Source organism: Lates calcarifer, linkage group LG9 (assembly GCF_001640805.2).
Source record: "Lates calcarifer isolate ASB-BC8 linkage group LG9, TLL_Latcal_v3, whole genome shotgun sequence".
Classification (NCBI taxonomy): Eukaryota; Metazoa; Chordata; class Actinopteri; family Centropomidae; genus Lates; species Lates calcarifer.
In genome coordinates, this window is record NC_066841.1 from 4662290 (window position 1) to 4677533 (window position 15244).

Genomic DNA, 15244 nt, shown 5'->3' on the forward strand with positions numbered 1-15244 from the left:
GTCTAATGGCAGCTTGGGTCCACAAGAGTGGAGCAGCAGCAACAAAGGCTGTGCCACCTTTTAGCTTTAGTCGTGACTGTGCGACGTACAAGAGAGATTTGTTGTGAGATCTAAGAGACCTCTGAGCTGAGTGCCAGAGAATAAGGCCTGTGATATAAGATGGGCTCCGACCATTAGGAGCTTTGAAAGCAATCAGCAGGGTCTTAAATTGAATTCTAAAATGAGCAAGGGAAGGAGTGAGAGGAGGAGAGAGGCTGGGACTGAGGCAGTGTGCTCTCACTGTTTAGACCAGTCGACATCTTTACAGCTGGGTTTGGACCATCTGCAGATGAGTTAATGAAGACTGATGAATATAGGGAGTAACAGTAGAAGATCTAATGGCAGAATGAATGATTTTGGTTCTAAACTGATAGTAAGTCATCAACAGACCAAAACCCAAAGGTCTTTAATTTGAAGGGAGCTGTCAAAGAGAGGAGCAGAAACCCTTCACGGCTGAGAAGAGCTGAATAATATCTGGAGTTTGACAAAGAGTCAAACTAATAAATCGAGCATCAAGAGAGAAGCAGCTCCAGGTTTAGTTTGTGTGATGAACATTTCTATATCAGTTTAAAAACAGAAAGGCAGAAAGAACACTTTGTCTGTTTGCATCATCTCAGTGTATGTGAGCAGCCTGAAGACACAGAGTGATGAGCGGAGGAAAGATAACACCATCAAATTCACCAGAATGGTTTCATTCCTGCCACCATCATTTAAATGCCACATAAAGGTTCTTTAATGATTAGGTTGTTGGCAGAGGGGTCTGGACGTTGGAACAACACTTGTGTAAGTGACCTGTCCATGTTCCAGGTTCCTGTCTCCCTCACAATGCATGCTGGGATAGGCTGCTGCTTCCCAGAATCCTTAACAGGATAAGCGGTTTAGATAACGGACGTATTTATTCGGTTCTTCTCCTCCCTGTTCTCTCCATTTTGTTTCAATTTGCTACAAATCTCTTTTTTTTCATTTCCATTTCCCATCATTGTTTAAATCTCCAGTGAAGTACATTCAGGCTTTATAATGGGATTAACTGCAGTCATTTTGTCAGAAGAGATTTTTACATTTCGTCATGACAGATGTCTCATGTCTCACAGAGAGATGACAACACTCCAGCGCTTCCAATAAAAGTGAAGGTTCTCTTTGGTAAAAACTCACAACTGCTCCTGAAAACAGAAAAAGCCCGTCTGTGACATTTACTCTTTCTCTCAGAGGCAGAGGTCATGAACCAGATTCAAACCTACAACTTTGTCAGCACAAGTAATAACACAGGCTCTTGCTGCGATGCTCCTCTCGGACATTGGAAACAAGGCTTCTGCTCTGAGTCCTTCAGGTTTCTGATTATTTCTGACCCTCCTGCTGTGACAGAGTAATCCCATTCTTTAACCTCCTCCTCCGTCTCTCTCTCTGTTTTTCTGTCTTTGCCTTTGTTCAGCTGAACGGCAGCGCCACGCTCACACCAATTAGCTCTGATGGAGAAAACTGCTGCTGCCGACAGCTGTTTGATTGGAGGATGGTTTACATGGAAAAATTCTCCTTCCTCCCCACCCCTGTAATCACACCCAGTTTAACAAGGAAAATTCTTTCTGTCCCTCTGTGTCTGTCTCTGTGGATGGGTGTGAGTTATGGGTGCATTTCCAGTTTTGTCTTGGATCCAGGGAACACCCCACACAATGGCACCATGTCAGGCTGACTGTGTCCAAATTGGCTTAATGTGCTCTCAGTTTTTTACTCTGCAATATGCTGTTTAAGGACTTTTGTGGAGATAGGACTCGACTTCTTTATGGACCTCTTGTTCGCCTGTGCCGTTGGTGACAAATGAGTCTCTTTTCATCCTTTTCTCGCAGTGATTAAGGTGCTGAAGCGAACAGCATCAAGCTGAATACTCACTGTATGAATTATATGCTACATCAGACTAAAAGCTCCTTTTAAGTCGGTGTTTAATTTCTCTTCATACAAGAGGAAACTGTGGGTCTCAGTTTGTTACCGAGGTTAACACGTTATTTGATAAATTTAAACACAGACGATACACACACGTCTGACACTGTCTGCCTCTCGCTTCTGCTTACTTGTTTTATTTCTTCTTTCTACGTTTCATTTATCTCTCCTTACTCATTTTTACACCAGGAGACATTACAGTACCAATAATTAATCAGACCCCCCCGTCCTCTGTCTCTCTGCAGTGTTGTATAGATAACTATGAGGAGATGGTGAAGATCCTGCTGGACCGAGGAGCCAGCGTTAACGCTCAGGACAATGAGCTGTGGACGCCGCTGCACGCCGCCGCCACCTGCGGCCACGCAGGGCTGGTCAAGATACTCATCTCACAGTAAGTCACAGCACACACACCACACCAGGGCGTCCTGCGGTGACTCCGCCTGCGTCAGGAGAAATTAAAGGCTCGTTAGGCCTCAGGGAAAATGACAGGATGATGCTGACAGGATGAGATGCAGCAGGACCTGTCTGGTTCAGTCTGATTGATTGACTGATCGAGGTTTTACAAGTTGGTAAAAGACACAAACAGTCCAATCAGTCAGACAGGAGCTGAGGTGTGAAGTTAGTTTAAAGTTTGTATTGATCAGCTGGGCAGTGCTTAACACCACACACTGTATACACACTGTACACACACACACACACACACACACACACACGGTCTGAAATGAACAGGGACAGTTGTACTTTGAGGTTTCCTGGTATAAATTCAAACTCTGTCCTCAGCGGGCCACAGCAGGCGATCTGTAGGAACCTATGAATTATTTTTAATTGAATTCTGGGAAAGAGAAATGAGGTTTTTCTGATACAAAAAAAACATCAGAGCGTGCTTCCTGGAGGAGCAGAAATTGATGGTAACGCTCCTGGCAGTAGAGGAAACGCCAAGTCCACACTAATAACAGTAGCAAGGAAAAACATCCAGTGGTGTAATAAAGCATTTTTTTATTTTACAAAACCAAAGGTTGGAAGAAATGGGTTGAAACCATGGTGGAGAAACAACATCCTTCTCTTTTCTTAAATGTGAAGATATTAAAGCTGAACTCAGTATCACAATAATATCAAAGTCTGTTTTTCCAATCTAAGTTTATACAAAATGTCATGATAAAGTCTCCGATTGATATTTAACTGATTCAGTGCTGTGTGTTGCTTCAGACAAAACTTCAGTCATTCAGTTAATTTTTAATTCGAGTTTGCTCAGAATCACTCATTCAGAATCTGGTTAAACAATAACATGATGTGATCATATCATCATGATGTGATTCCAGAGAAAGTTGATGAACAATAATATTGAATTATCCTCCAGCCTCAGGACATGGAATCATTAAGAAATGGCTCACAGCTGTTATTAGTCGCCTTCGTTATGCAAATGTAATTTAAAATTAAATTCAATACCACTGACCAGAGGCATAGATAACCTTTTAATACGAATCACCTGCACATGTTGAGTCATATGATCTCACACAATCCTAATTAAACATGTGGCGTCGACATGTTTAATTAGGATTTAATTAGATTGTCTGATATAACAGCAAAGACACATGTACACACACAAAGACAAAGGACGATACTGTCAGTGAACACACCTCATATTGTTTCTGCCTGTGGACATGCAGGGCTGAATCAGAGCCTGTGTGTAACTGGAAAACAACACACACACACAAACACACACACACACACACACACACACAGACACACTGCTGCCATCTGTTGACGTGCGGAACTTGTCAAACCACTCATCATATCACTTGGACTCATTATCCACAGTGAAGTTACTGATTAAAAACCGCTGAATAATGCAAGTCAACCTGTTCTGGACTGAAAGAATTTAATTAGCATCATCAATTAGTGTTTAAACTGAGATTTATTTAGTCATTCCTATCCAGGACTTTGAGTTATTGATCAGCGGTTTTCAGGGTTTCACAGCTGATCAGAATATGAAACACAGGCTGCCTGTTTATGATGACGATTAAAACTCTGCTGATACAAACAAACCTTTGGAAAAACCTGAAAATCTCACAAAGATTCAGACAGTTATTTTTACCCCTGTCAGTGCCTTTGGATCACAGATGATGGTGTCATTAGGGAATGTATCAAACGACTTTTCCTCTTATAGCTCTGAAGCTAGCCATTGATATCGAACATTTAGAACAATTAATATTCCAGGTTTGTTTAATTATTTATCTGCTCGTCTCCCACAGCGGCGCAGATCTGCTGGCGGTCAACTCTGATGGGAACATGCCCTATGACCTGTGTGAAGACGACCCGACACTGGACATCATTGAGACGGCCATGGCCAACAGAGGTAGAGTTTAAATGTTTGAAGAGACACTGAGGTCCAGAGACTGATCAGAGACTGTCTGCAGACAGACTGAATCAATGACATGACGCTCCTCCTCCATGTACAGTAACCAGGCCATTGGAAGGAGTGTGTTCTGTCTGCTCAGTATTATGTCAGTTAGGTCAGGTCTTGTACAACATGTTTTTGTGGAGCTGAGAGTCAGACTGGTGTAAGACAGATCCAGTCCAACCAAGTTTTCAAATCTGGCACATGTGATCGTGAAGTCCTTGATTTCAGGCAGAGCAGACTTCTTATTTCTAGCTGCCCGCTGTTGATTTTACCAGCTGTGCCGAGCTAGCTAGTTAAGCTAATGTTAGCTCCATAGATTGGTTGGAAAATACTGTTAGTGTTTGTAGCTGAATCATTTTAAAACTGCAGTCTCTTAGAAGGGTCTTGAAGATGCATTTGATGGTTATTTACATGATGTTGTGCTAAAGGACGTTTACTTCCTGTCTCTACAACGTCTGCATCCTCAGCAGCTGACGACCCATGTAGAGGATATGTGCTGCAGTGTAGAGATAATTAGTCTGAGTGTTGTCAGAACCAAGGAATCCTCTCGGGGCTGCAGTGTCTGTGGTCAGTCGCTGCTGGAGTTCGCTGCTCCGGGTGGCAGCGTAGAAAGTGCCGTCACAGTTGAGTTGACATGTGCACACTGTAAATGGTGCAGCTCTGCTCTTATGGTGTCGACGTCATACTTTCTCAGCAACACACCCAAAGTCTGAAGTCAATCGAAGGAGCAGTTGTTTAGAAAATCAGACAGACGTGCCTGGTTATAATTAGATATGATTGGACCATTGCTGTTCAGGACAGGGTTTTAGCTAAAGTAGAAAATCACACAATTATATTTGACAGTTGTCTTTGACCCTCAGACGCTCTCCTTTCTTGTAATTTACAATGTAGTTTGCTGAGTCTTTGCAGCAGTTCAGAATATTGCAGTATTTTGAAGCAGAGGAACAGATTGCTGAGGAAGATGGCAGCCGGGCTGTGACCTCAGAAAGCACTTAGTGTCCCGCACTGACACTTCAGCTCGGAGATATTCACAGCACTCTCACTCCCGACGGGATGCAGATTGCAATACTGTATATTCATGCTGTGTCACTGTAAACAGCCGCAGTCGGCACAGTGTGTGTGTGTGTGTGTGTGTGTGTGTGTGTGTGTGTGTGTGTCTTGTGTTTGCAGTGGCTCTGACTGTTGTATGAGTCCCCTCATTGACTCTAAACTCCACTTGTTTTACGGGGGGTTAACGCTGACAAACATGGCTCCTAAAAGTTTCCAAATAAACTTCAGTTTTTCATTTCAGATGCTTGTCCTTCAAAGTAAACACAGAAATGAGCTCATTAGCTTCATGTGTCTGTTTCACACGTGTTCACGAGACAAGGTTGACAAATGCTGGAATTTTCCTCGGCCAAGGTGCCCTTCAATATTAGAGTAAATCCCAAACGCTCCAGTGGAGCTGCTTTGTGATAAACAGGAGGAGGCAGGGTGGAGGCAGGGTGGTGCTGGAGAGCATCATGAGTGCTCCGCCATATTTCCCCTGATAATTAAAGGTCAGGAAATCCCTGTTATGATAAGTGTGGTATGTAAACAAGTGCAGGGTTAATGAATTTGATAGTTTTAACAGTGCGAATGGGACACATGACAGCCATTGTGTGGGCTGCATCCTGGATGTGAGGGAGGGAGAAAACAGACGTTTGAAAATGAGCTTCTCAGCCTACAATAGGACCTGTGGAGCCGCAGAATGCAGATAGAAGTACAGTAGGTGAGAAGAATGATTATTAAGCCAATCAAAGGCAGAGCGGTGCTGCTAATTGCTCCTGTAATGTTCCCAGCACTGTACTGCTGGATAAGACCTCTCCCCTCAGAGACGCCACAGGGATGCTCTCTCTCTCTCTCTCTCTTTCTCTCTCTCTCTCTCTCTCTCTCTCTCTCTCTCTTTTCTCTCTCTCTCTCTTTCTTTCTCTCTCTCTCTCTCTCTCTCTCTTCTCTCTCCAGCTATGGATCTGACTCTTCCTTGATCCTCCCTTGTAGAGCCCAGTTCATCCGCGATGAGCCGCAGTGATAAGAGGGAAATATCTAACTGACACTGAACTAAAAGAGAGGCAGTCAAATCAACTGGCTGCACAACTGACACAGCTGATGCTGTATTATCAAGGCTTGAGTTAATAGTCAAACACTCGCTGATTCCAGCGGCTCATCTCCATTCAGAATCTGTGCTGAACTCGAGGTCAGACTGGACTGTGGCTCAGACACAACAACACACATGCAGCAACATTATCTCATGGATCTGCACATCCTGTGAGACTGGTCAGTTTAATACGAATTCAGATTTTCTCAGTGAAGCACAAAAATACATTTATGAAGTGAGAGCTGCAGCTGAGAGATTCTGTCCACAGACCCCGGCCTTTTATCTGCTTCATGTAACTTTCATTTGGATTTCTTTCTGGGCTGCGGTGAGACAGTTACAGAAAACTGTGATGGACATTTTTCCCCGTTGCCTGACATTTTATAGCCTCAAAGATTTATGTTGGGTATCAGACGAGATGGTTTGTCTTTCACTGAGGTCAGATTAGTAACAGCACCATGAACTCTTGCTGTGTCTTGGTCGGGAGATCGGCAACAAGTTTGACCCAGACACTTCATTTCCTAGCACGTAGTCAGGGAGGAGGGTCACGATCGTGTGTTTACGCCAGAGAGAGATCTGTCATCTTATTGGTCAACGTAGAGAGAGAGGAAATACGAAACCGTTCTGACATGTTAGAGATGCAGACGGGCACGTCAGACGCCACGTCTTCGTTCTTTGATTGGGCCACGACAACATCGACAGACTGTCAAACAAGCAAACTCCAGAAAAGCCCAAAACTCATTTTCCTCCTGCAGGACACAGCTACAGCTCAGACCTCCAGTCCGAGGACCTGGTCTCAGTCTGTGAAGGATTTCATGCTAGTTTTCTTCCACAAACTCATGTTTGTTCTTCAGCAGGTTTCCAGCATCAGTTCCATGTTAGTTTACGAATGGCTCCTCTCTGCTTATTTATGTGACACTTTCTTAATGGTTTTGTGTTTACTACATTTTTTACAGTGTGCCAATGAGGAATGTTTGCTGTATTTTACATTTTGAAATCCTTTGGGGCATTGTTACACTGTGGCATCGCTGCAACTAAATCAAAATATGGCAGAAACAAGGCAAAGTAAAATGTGTGACATTAGCACCGCAGAGACTGATGCCGGGGGGCAGAAACAACAGAAACACAGAAGAAAATCGTAGCTGGAGGGATGCATTTCATTTAGGCCGACAGAGGCGTCGTCGTCCTGATTCCTGCACCTTTAAACATCCTGCGGCTCTGATTCTGATTGTGAATTCACAGAGAAATACCAATTTTCCTCCTCACCATTTTTCAGCACCTCCGCTACAATCACTGGCCATCACACGCCGGGCTGGGCTGAAATGAGTGTGACATTGAAACAGGGGTTTGACTTTAAAATGGCAGCTCAGAGCCCGGAGTGTTTGATGAGCAGGTTGATTTGCCCTCAGCTTCACTCGCCCAGGTTTAATTTATAACTCGGTGTCACGAGAAAGGTCGTAGGGCTGAAATACTGACATTAAAATATGCACAGTCAGGTGATGCCTGTCTTTGTCTACTTTTTATTTAAAGTAAGAGGATATGGTCCTCCATCCTCTGCAGAGAAAACAAACACAGATTCCTGTGAATATTCCAACTTTGAGCTTTTTATTTCCAGCTGCTTTCATTTGAAGGATCATGAACCTTTTCCAGCTGACGAATAAATCAGAATGCTTTGTTTCTTTTTCCAACAAAGGAGCGTTTTCTCATTTGCATCCACAACACTTAAACTAATTGATTGTACTTTCAAACCTGACACACCTAATTCATCCTTCACATAACTCCCATTTAGAGTCACAGCTCTGACTGACAGGCTGTTTTCATTTTTTATTCATCTGACATTTCTTTACAGTTTTGCTGAACAGTACAGTACATTACTGCTAAGCTGCAGGAAAAGTCTTCCACTCAAGTGTGGCGGTCACAGTACTGAGTCCGTCCTGGCAGCCGGCTGATGGATTAAAGGAAGAATTTAGAGTGTTTGTGACAGACAGAATCACCTGAGCCTCAACCTGGCAGACACCACAAAACTCTGCCAAAAGGCCCGACATGAAAGTAAACTGGTGTTTGCCTCGCGGACAATAAAGTCCTTTCATTTCTTCTAAATGATTAAAATCCAAACCCATTTCTCAGAAAACGTTTGTCTGACAATGTGTTCCTTCCAACCATTAACATTATTTGAATTCTTTATTTTATTCAGAATGTTTTCCATTGTGTTCCATTACACATTATGAAAACTCTCAGTGTACATTAAAATCCAGAACATGAAGCTTTCTCTCTTTAACGTTTGAAGTTAGTTTTATCTACAAGCTCGGTGTCGCGCCCTCGCTCTGTCACACCTGAGTCACCGCTCTACCCTTCATGTGCCTCAGATCATAAACTGTCCCTGTCAGCATGCTGTGGTTCTCTATCAAAGCTGTCAGGAAATAAATTGCCTCCCTTGTGATTGCAGCTTTTATTCCTGTGTGTTTGATTGACAGGCATCACCCAGGAGATGATCAACGAGACGCGAGCGTCGACGGAGAGGAGGATGCTGGGAGACATTCAGGAACTGCTGAGACAGGGAGAGGAGGTCAACCAGCAGGACTCTCAGGGAGCCACACTGGTAGGAGAAAGCTGCATTTGATCTTTGTGATGCACAGTTTACCACTGCAGAGTTTCAGAAAGGTACTGGGTCCATGATGGGACAAACCTGCACCGCCTCCAGTGATTAGACTGTGCCATTTAAAGCTGGACTGTCCTACTCTGTTACACCACAGGCAGCCTGCGATTTGCACATGAAGGTTAGGGGCAGTGTAGAGACAGGAAGTGTCGTCATGTTTATTGTTTACATCAGGTAAATCCAGTAGATCTTCTCAGAGCCATTATTTAACCCGACACCTTGTTAAGAGCCAGCAGGTGATCCAAGCAGTGAAAATGTTTCTTAACACAACAGAACCGAGTCTCTGTGACTCCTTCGTAGCTGTAGAACGAACCAGACGATCAGGCTTCCAGTCTGAACTGAGAGGAAAAAGGAAATAATGTGTAAATATTCAGAGGACTGTCTTTATTATAGATTCACCTTTTAATGATTATGTGCTCTGCAACACTGGCTCATGAGGCTATAAAACCTTCAGAGCTAATCAGCCGTTTAGAGACTCATTATAATCGTCTTAAAGGCAAATCAGCTGTATGATTTTAAAATGCTCCACAGATAAAAAACTCAACACACCTGCAGTCAGAGTTTTAAAATGCTGCAGCGATAGATTAGAATAAACTTGTAATAATAAATATGTATTCATTAAGGAAAAAGTGATAATATGTTGTGAGAAGTGAATCTGAAAAGCTAAATTTCTGGTGCAAGATATGATTGGAAAATGTCTTAAAATCCAAATGAGTGGTTTCATAAATGAGTGAGACAAGTGAAGCTCAGTCTCCCATGAGTCTAATAAGTGAACAACAACTTGCAATTAAAGGAAAAAAAGATGAAGAAATGATTCAGATAAAAGCCTCCAACATGATTCATGAGCTAACAGATAGATTTAAAAAGCTTGTGAAGATATCTGCATTATAACGAGCGGTAATCAAAGCCTAGCAGAAAGTGAGCTGCATTTATGATTGATACTCTAGTTTCTATAGGTTTACAGTCTGACATGTCTGCACTGGTTCATACTGTCTCCAGGAAATAGCCACAGCTTTGTCTTGTCCTTGTCTTTGGCTTTATCACCAAACTATCAGTGATCAAAATAGAAGCTTTACAGTCTTACTCTCAGCCACCGGACACACCTCCCATATATCATGAAAACAAATGTTAATGTGCAACATACCAGTATAAAGGAAAATGCCATGCAGTGGTAAATGTGCGTCTCGCCCGGACAGATCCCAGTTTGACGTGTCAGAGAGTTCATTAATCGCTCGTTAGCCTGTGGATACAGTTCCTGGACGGATAATGAAGAATAAATTGCTTTACTTCCACTCAATACCGTCCTGTTAATGTGTCTGCTGCTGTCGAGCTCGGGCACCTTTTAGGCCTCAACTGAGACTCGAAAGGTCGATCCAGTCACAGGCCTGAGCTGACGTGTACTGAGTCAAATCTATGGACCTTTCCATCACACAAGTCACTAACTAATGTGTGATTAATGGTCAAGTAAAGTTATTAAATATTAATGCTTTCATTTTTACATGTTATGACAAATGAATTAGGACAGAGGAGTTCATTCCTCTGTGTGTATTGATAGGGAGCTGTGCCTAATAAAGTGGTCACTGCATTTCAGAGCAGTGATGCATTAAAAAGTCAAGTAGGCCACAAAAAGAAATGGTTAGCGTATAATTTCCTGAGTGGAGCGTATAATGTCAGATGCCTTAATGAAGTCTTTATTATGTTTCAGGGATTTAGCTTCGCTGGAGAAACACAGTGACAGATCACTGGATGAAAATAGCCAGAGGACATTACATGGTAGTAGCCCAAAATAACCCTGTTAAGCTTTAAAGTCTTAGCACAGATTGTCTGATTGAGCTGCTTGTCCCCCTGCTTTATGCGTCCTGTTAATCTTTATTCGAGCATGATGAAGCAAACTAGAGCATGCCTTATTAAAATCTCTGGCAAAGACCAGAGGAAGAGACCTGGAACTGGTAGGAAGTTATGTAAGGTTAATCTTTTGTTTTCCACTGGAATACATTTTGTGTCCTTACTCTGATGTGCAGGAACAATGATTTTAATCTGAGGAGAAACAAACAGTTTGTCTATGTAAAGTGGAAGTTTAATTTAAATGATGCAAACAAATGAGACAAACACCAAATACAAAACAAGAGGAAGAGAGGAAGGAAGCGTCAGTGTGTCAGTGTGACAAACTCTCACTATTAAAAATAAACAGGATAAACCTCACTCACCAAATGATCAAATACACAGTAAAAACTGGAACACACAAAAATACTGGTACAAACTTCAGACATTCATTTTATCTTAATAAACAGTTCTTAGCAATAATAAGCTTCAGACTCACAGGCAGAATTGATTGAAGCATTTCCAAGTGCCTCACATAATGCATTAAAAATGAAACAGAATGCAGAATAAAACACTGAAAACACAAAGTAAAAGGAGAGACGCCAGATAAATAAAAATCTACAGAGTTATATGCCGAGTGAAGCCATCATCACCTCTATCATCATCATTATCAGGATCATTGTTTTATTTCTAAGAAGATTATATAATCTGATCTTATAGTTCTTACAGCTCTAAAACACATCAGTCAGTGGAAAGTAGAGGATCTGTACTGTTCACAGGAGGTTGGGTCCATGTGTATTGGAGGAGTTGCAGTGTAAATCCTGGACGGGTCTTCAGTCGCTCACAGGACCAACACACACACACACACACACACACACCGTCACAATCACACTTACTGGCACTTAAAAGTTTCCAGTTCACCTCACCTGCATGTCTCACACTGTGGGCAAAAGCTGGAGAAGAAAGAGAGAGCGTATCCCAGCATGCTTTAGGCAAGAGACAGGGTGCATGCTGAAGAGGCTGCCAGTCATGTTGTGAGAGGAAGCTGAAATACTCTGAGAGAATCATTGCCAACACAGGGACATGCAGACATGAGGTCCAGACTCAGACTCTGGTGATCCCTGATTGTTCCTCTACTGTCACTATCAGGTCGACCTGCATAAATACATTCTCAAAACACAGAGGCCTGATCCAAAATGTGATCGACCCGAAGAGAAACAAACCGGATTCAGTTAACAAGATCTGTTAACAAGCAGCTGCTTTGGAAAGAGCAACAGCCTAATAATAATAATAATAAAAATGTTGAGTCATAAAAACTAAAAAAAAATCAAATACTTCTTTTATATGCTTCAAAGACAAACTGTCTTGTTCTCACATTACCCATAATGCAACTCGACCACCAACAGTTCAGTCAGATTCTGTTGTTTTCTACTGGTTGAGGTCTGTGGTCAGATTCTTACAGACACTGTAAACAGAGGCTTTTATTTTGTTAAGATGCTGCATTACAAAAGCCTGAAACTGTTGAGTTGTTCACTTTCAGAAACAAGACAAATCCTCCTGAACCCTGCAGGAGCTGCTCTTATTGTAGCAGCTCAGATGCGTCGTGACGCCTGACTTCAGCCCTCACATTCTGCTTTGTAAATATTCTGCATGTTTTGCTGTAGATATCTGAAGTGTGAATTCTTAACATTGTAAACTTGAAACGGCTGCTTTCAAAAGACACCCGTATCGATGTGTATGACAGTGTGTTCCTTTTACTGCTCTCCAGGACACAGACACAGAACATCTTTGTACTAAAAATACTGTAGTTTGTGCTTGTGGAAAAACAATAATGATGCCAGTAATTAACTCTCATATGTCAGTGTTTATTTCCCTTGATCTTGGTTTCTCTTGGCCCTTTGCCCCCCTGAACTGAGCTGAACCCCTGCAGTGCACAGGGCTGTGATTTTCCTCCTCCAGTTACAGAACATCCTAATCTCTGCATGAGGATCAATCTCTTCATATACAGTCTATGGGATCAATACTGTTGGATCTCATTTTGTGTGCTTTACACCCTCATCACTCCAGTGTGTAACACAACATCCAGAGATTAACATCACCAGCTGCTCAAACTGGGTCCTCTCTGAGGACAGAAATCTCTCTGACCTGCTTGTTATTTTAGGACAGTTACAGTACGTTCAGACCAAGACGATGTTCAGAGTGTGGGGACGGTGTGTGTGTAAAATCATCATCAACAATCTCTTCATTAAATCGAACATGTTTACAGTCAGTACTGTCTGTCACATTATCACTCAGCTCGATACACTGTCGTCAGCATCGTAGGAAACTTTGACGCTTCTCTAGAATTTAAAGTGAAGAACTGTGGGTTTGATCTGGGTTTGGCTCTTTGAGGTTTAAGAGGTTAAAACTAGAATGAACAGCTCATCATTTACAGACTGTGTGTAAACGATGATGCTTTTTATATCTCAGCATCCGATGTAGATTTGTGCAGGTGTGATATGGCAGCACATGTAAACTGTGGCTTCACAGCCTAACCCTTTTCTGCACAGGGCAGATCTTCAGTTAATCCTGATCATTGTGCCTCCTCTGCCCTTGTAGCTCCACATCGCAGCAGCTAACGGCTACGTGCAGGCTGCAGAGCTGCTGCTGGAGGGGGGAGCTCGCATGGACCTGAGAGATTCAGATGGATGGCAGCCTCTTCACGCTGCAGCGTGCTGGGGTCAGGTAGGGTAAACACAACAGGAAACAGGAAACTGATGAGCGCGCGCACACACACACACACACACACACACAAAAGGTTTCTGAACCTATTAATGTAATTCACCACTGATGTTGTTGCTTTCAGATGCATGTGGCGGAGCTGTTGGTGTCTCACGGAGCCAGTCTCAACGCCAAGACCTTCCTGGAGGAGACTCCTATCGGTATATTTACACCTCAGCTCACTCTTCTCAATACAGCCGGTGGGGGGTGATGAAAACAAATGTCTCAGCTCAGCAGGGTCTCACATCAAGGCTTATTTCCTACTTAATGCTGATTTAGAGAAGGGAGAGGGAAAACTAGACACGTTTTTATCGATCTTATCATTGTCGGGTTTCAGTTTTTGGCAGTGTTGATAATTGGCAAATTTTAAGATGGAAAAAATGTCAAATGATGCAGACAATCACTCTGTCCTTCATCCATGTCACTCTGAAGATCTGTGCGAGGATGAGGAGTTCAGGGCCATCCTGCTGGATCTGAAACACAAACACGACATTATCATGAAGTCACAGCTCAAACACAAGACCTCACTGTGCAGGCGAACGTCCAGCGCAGGCAGCCGTGGGTAAGTACTGACATCTGCTGGTGTTGGAAGTCCCTACAAACTGTCTTTATCACAGTTTGTTTGTTAGTTTCTTTTTTGAAAGAGAGATGGGAGGTGAGCAAATCAGCCTCCTACAGAAGACACAGTAATCTAGAGAGGAGCGTTACTGCGTTTTCATTTAAGGCCTTATTCATATTTGCAGCCATGTTTCTTTCCTAGCTGCTTTATCTCACTGTGATCTGTTTCCACAGAAAAGTGGTGCGACGAGCCAGTTTGTCAGACAGACACAACCTGTGTCGTAAAGAGTACGAGACGGAGGCCATCGTGTGGAGGGGAGGGAGGGAGGAGGAGGACGAGAAGGAGAAGGAGTCTGATCAGGAGAATAGCCAAGTGGTTAATGTAGGTCTCCGGTTTATCATGTTTAATACTTGTTGAATTAGATAGACCCTGTGCTGTTATACATTACATAGAGTGGAAAAATGCTGCAGTACAATGATCCACCAACAGTAGAGCCAATACACAACAAGAACACAACATAGTCTGCATCTTAAGAGATACATGATACGTTCGAGTCGTGTGGAGGCAGGTCACAGAGTGACTTGTGATGAGAGACTTTCTCTTCACTGTAGTGAACAAATTGGTTTTACATCTCCTTTTGTTTTGACAGCCTGAGCATGAGAACAAAGATATCTGATCTCTCCTACACAGAGTCAGGCCTTGATGTGTTTACTAATCTAAAGGAGAAACCTTACAGTGGGATTAAAATAATCCTTATCGATGCCCTGCAGGTCAGGCCAGCTGTAGCTGTGGAGCTGCCAGACAAGGCCAAGCTGCCCACCATCCTCAAAGATGGCAGCAGCAAACAGAACGGCCTCATCTCCACGACAGCGTCCGTGCCGCCGCAGCCGACGCCCTCCAATGGCAACACGCCATCGTCCGATAAGGGTGGGGTCGTCACCACCCAGCCCACCCAGGAGGAAT

The 15244-nt window shown here is 43.1% G+C and overlaps 1 protein-coding gene across 1 annotated transcript in view; it reads left to right on the forward strand.

The window, feature by feature from the left end:
- The window catches only part of ppp1r16b (protein phosphatase 1, regulatory subunit 16B), a 69904-nt gene that overhangs the window by 51284 nt on the left and 3376 nt on the right, over window positions 1-15244 (forward strand). The window contains 8 exon segments of the mRNA XM_018677786.2: window positions 2217-2362; window positions 4224-4327; window positions 8960-9084; window positions 13561-13686; window positions 13808-13883; window positions 14155-14284; window positions 14515-14662; window positions 15052-15243. Coding sequence (XP_018533302.1) covers window positions 2217-2362; window positions 4224-4327; window positions 8960-9084; window positions 13561-13686; window positions 13808-13883; window positions 14155-14284; window positions 14515-14662; window positions 15052-15243 — 1047 coding nt within the window.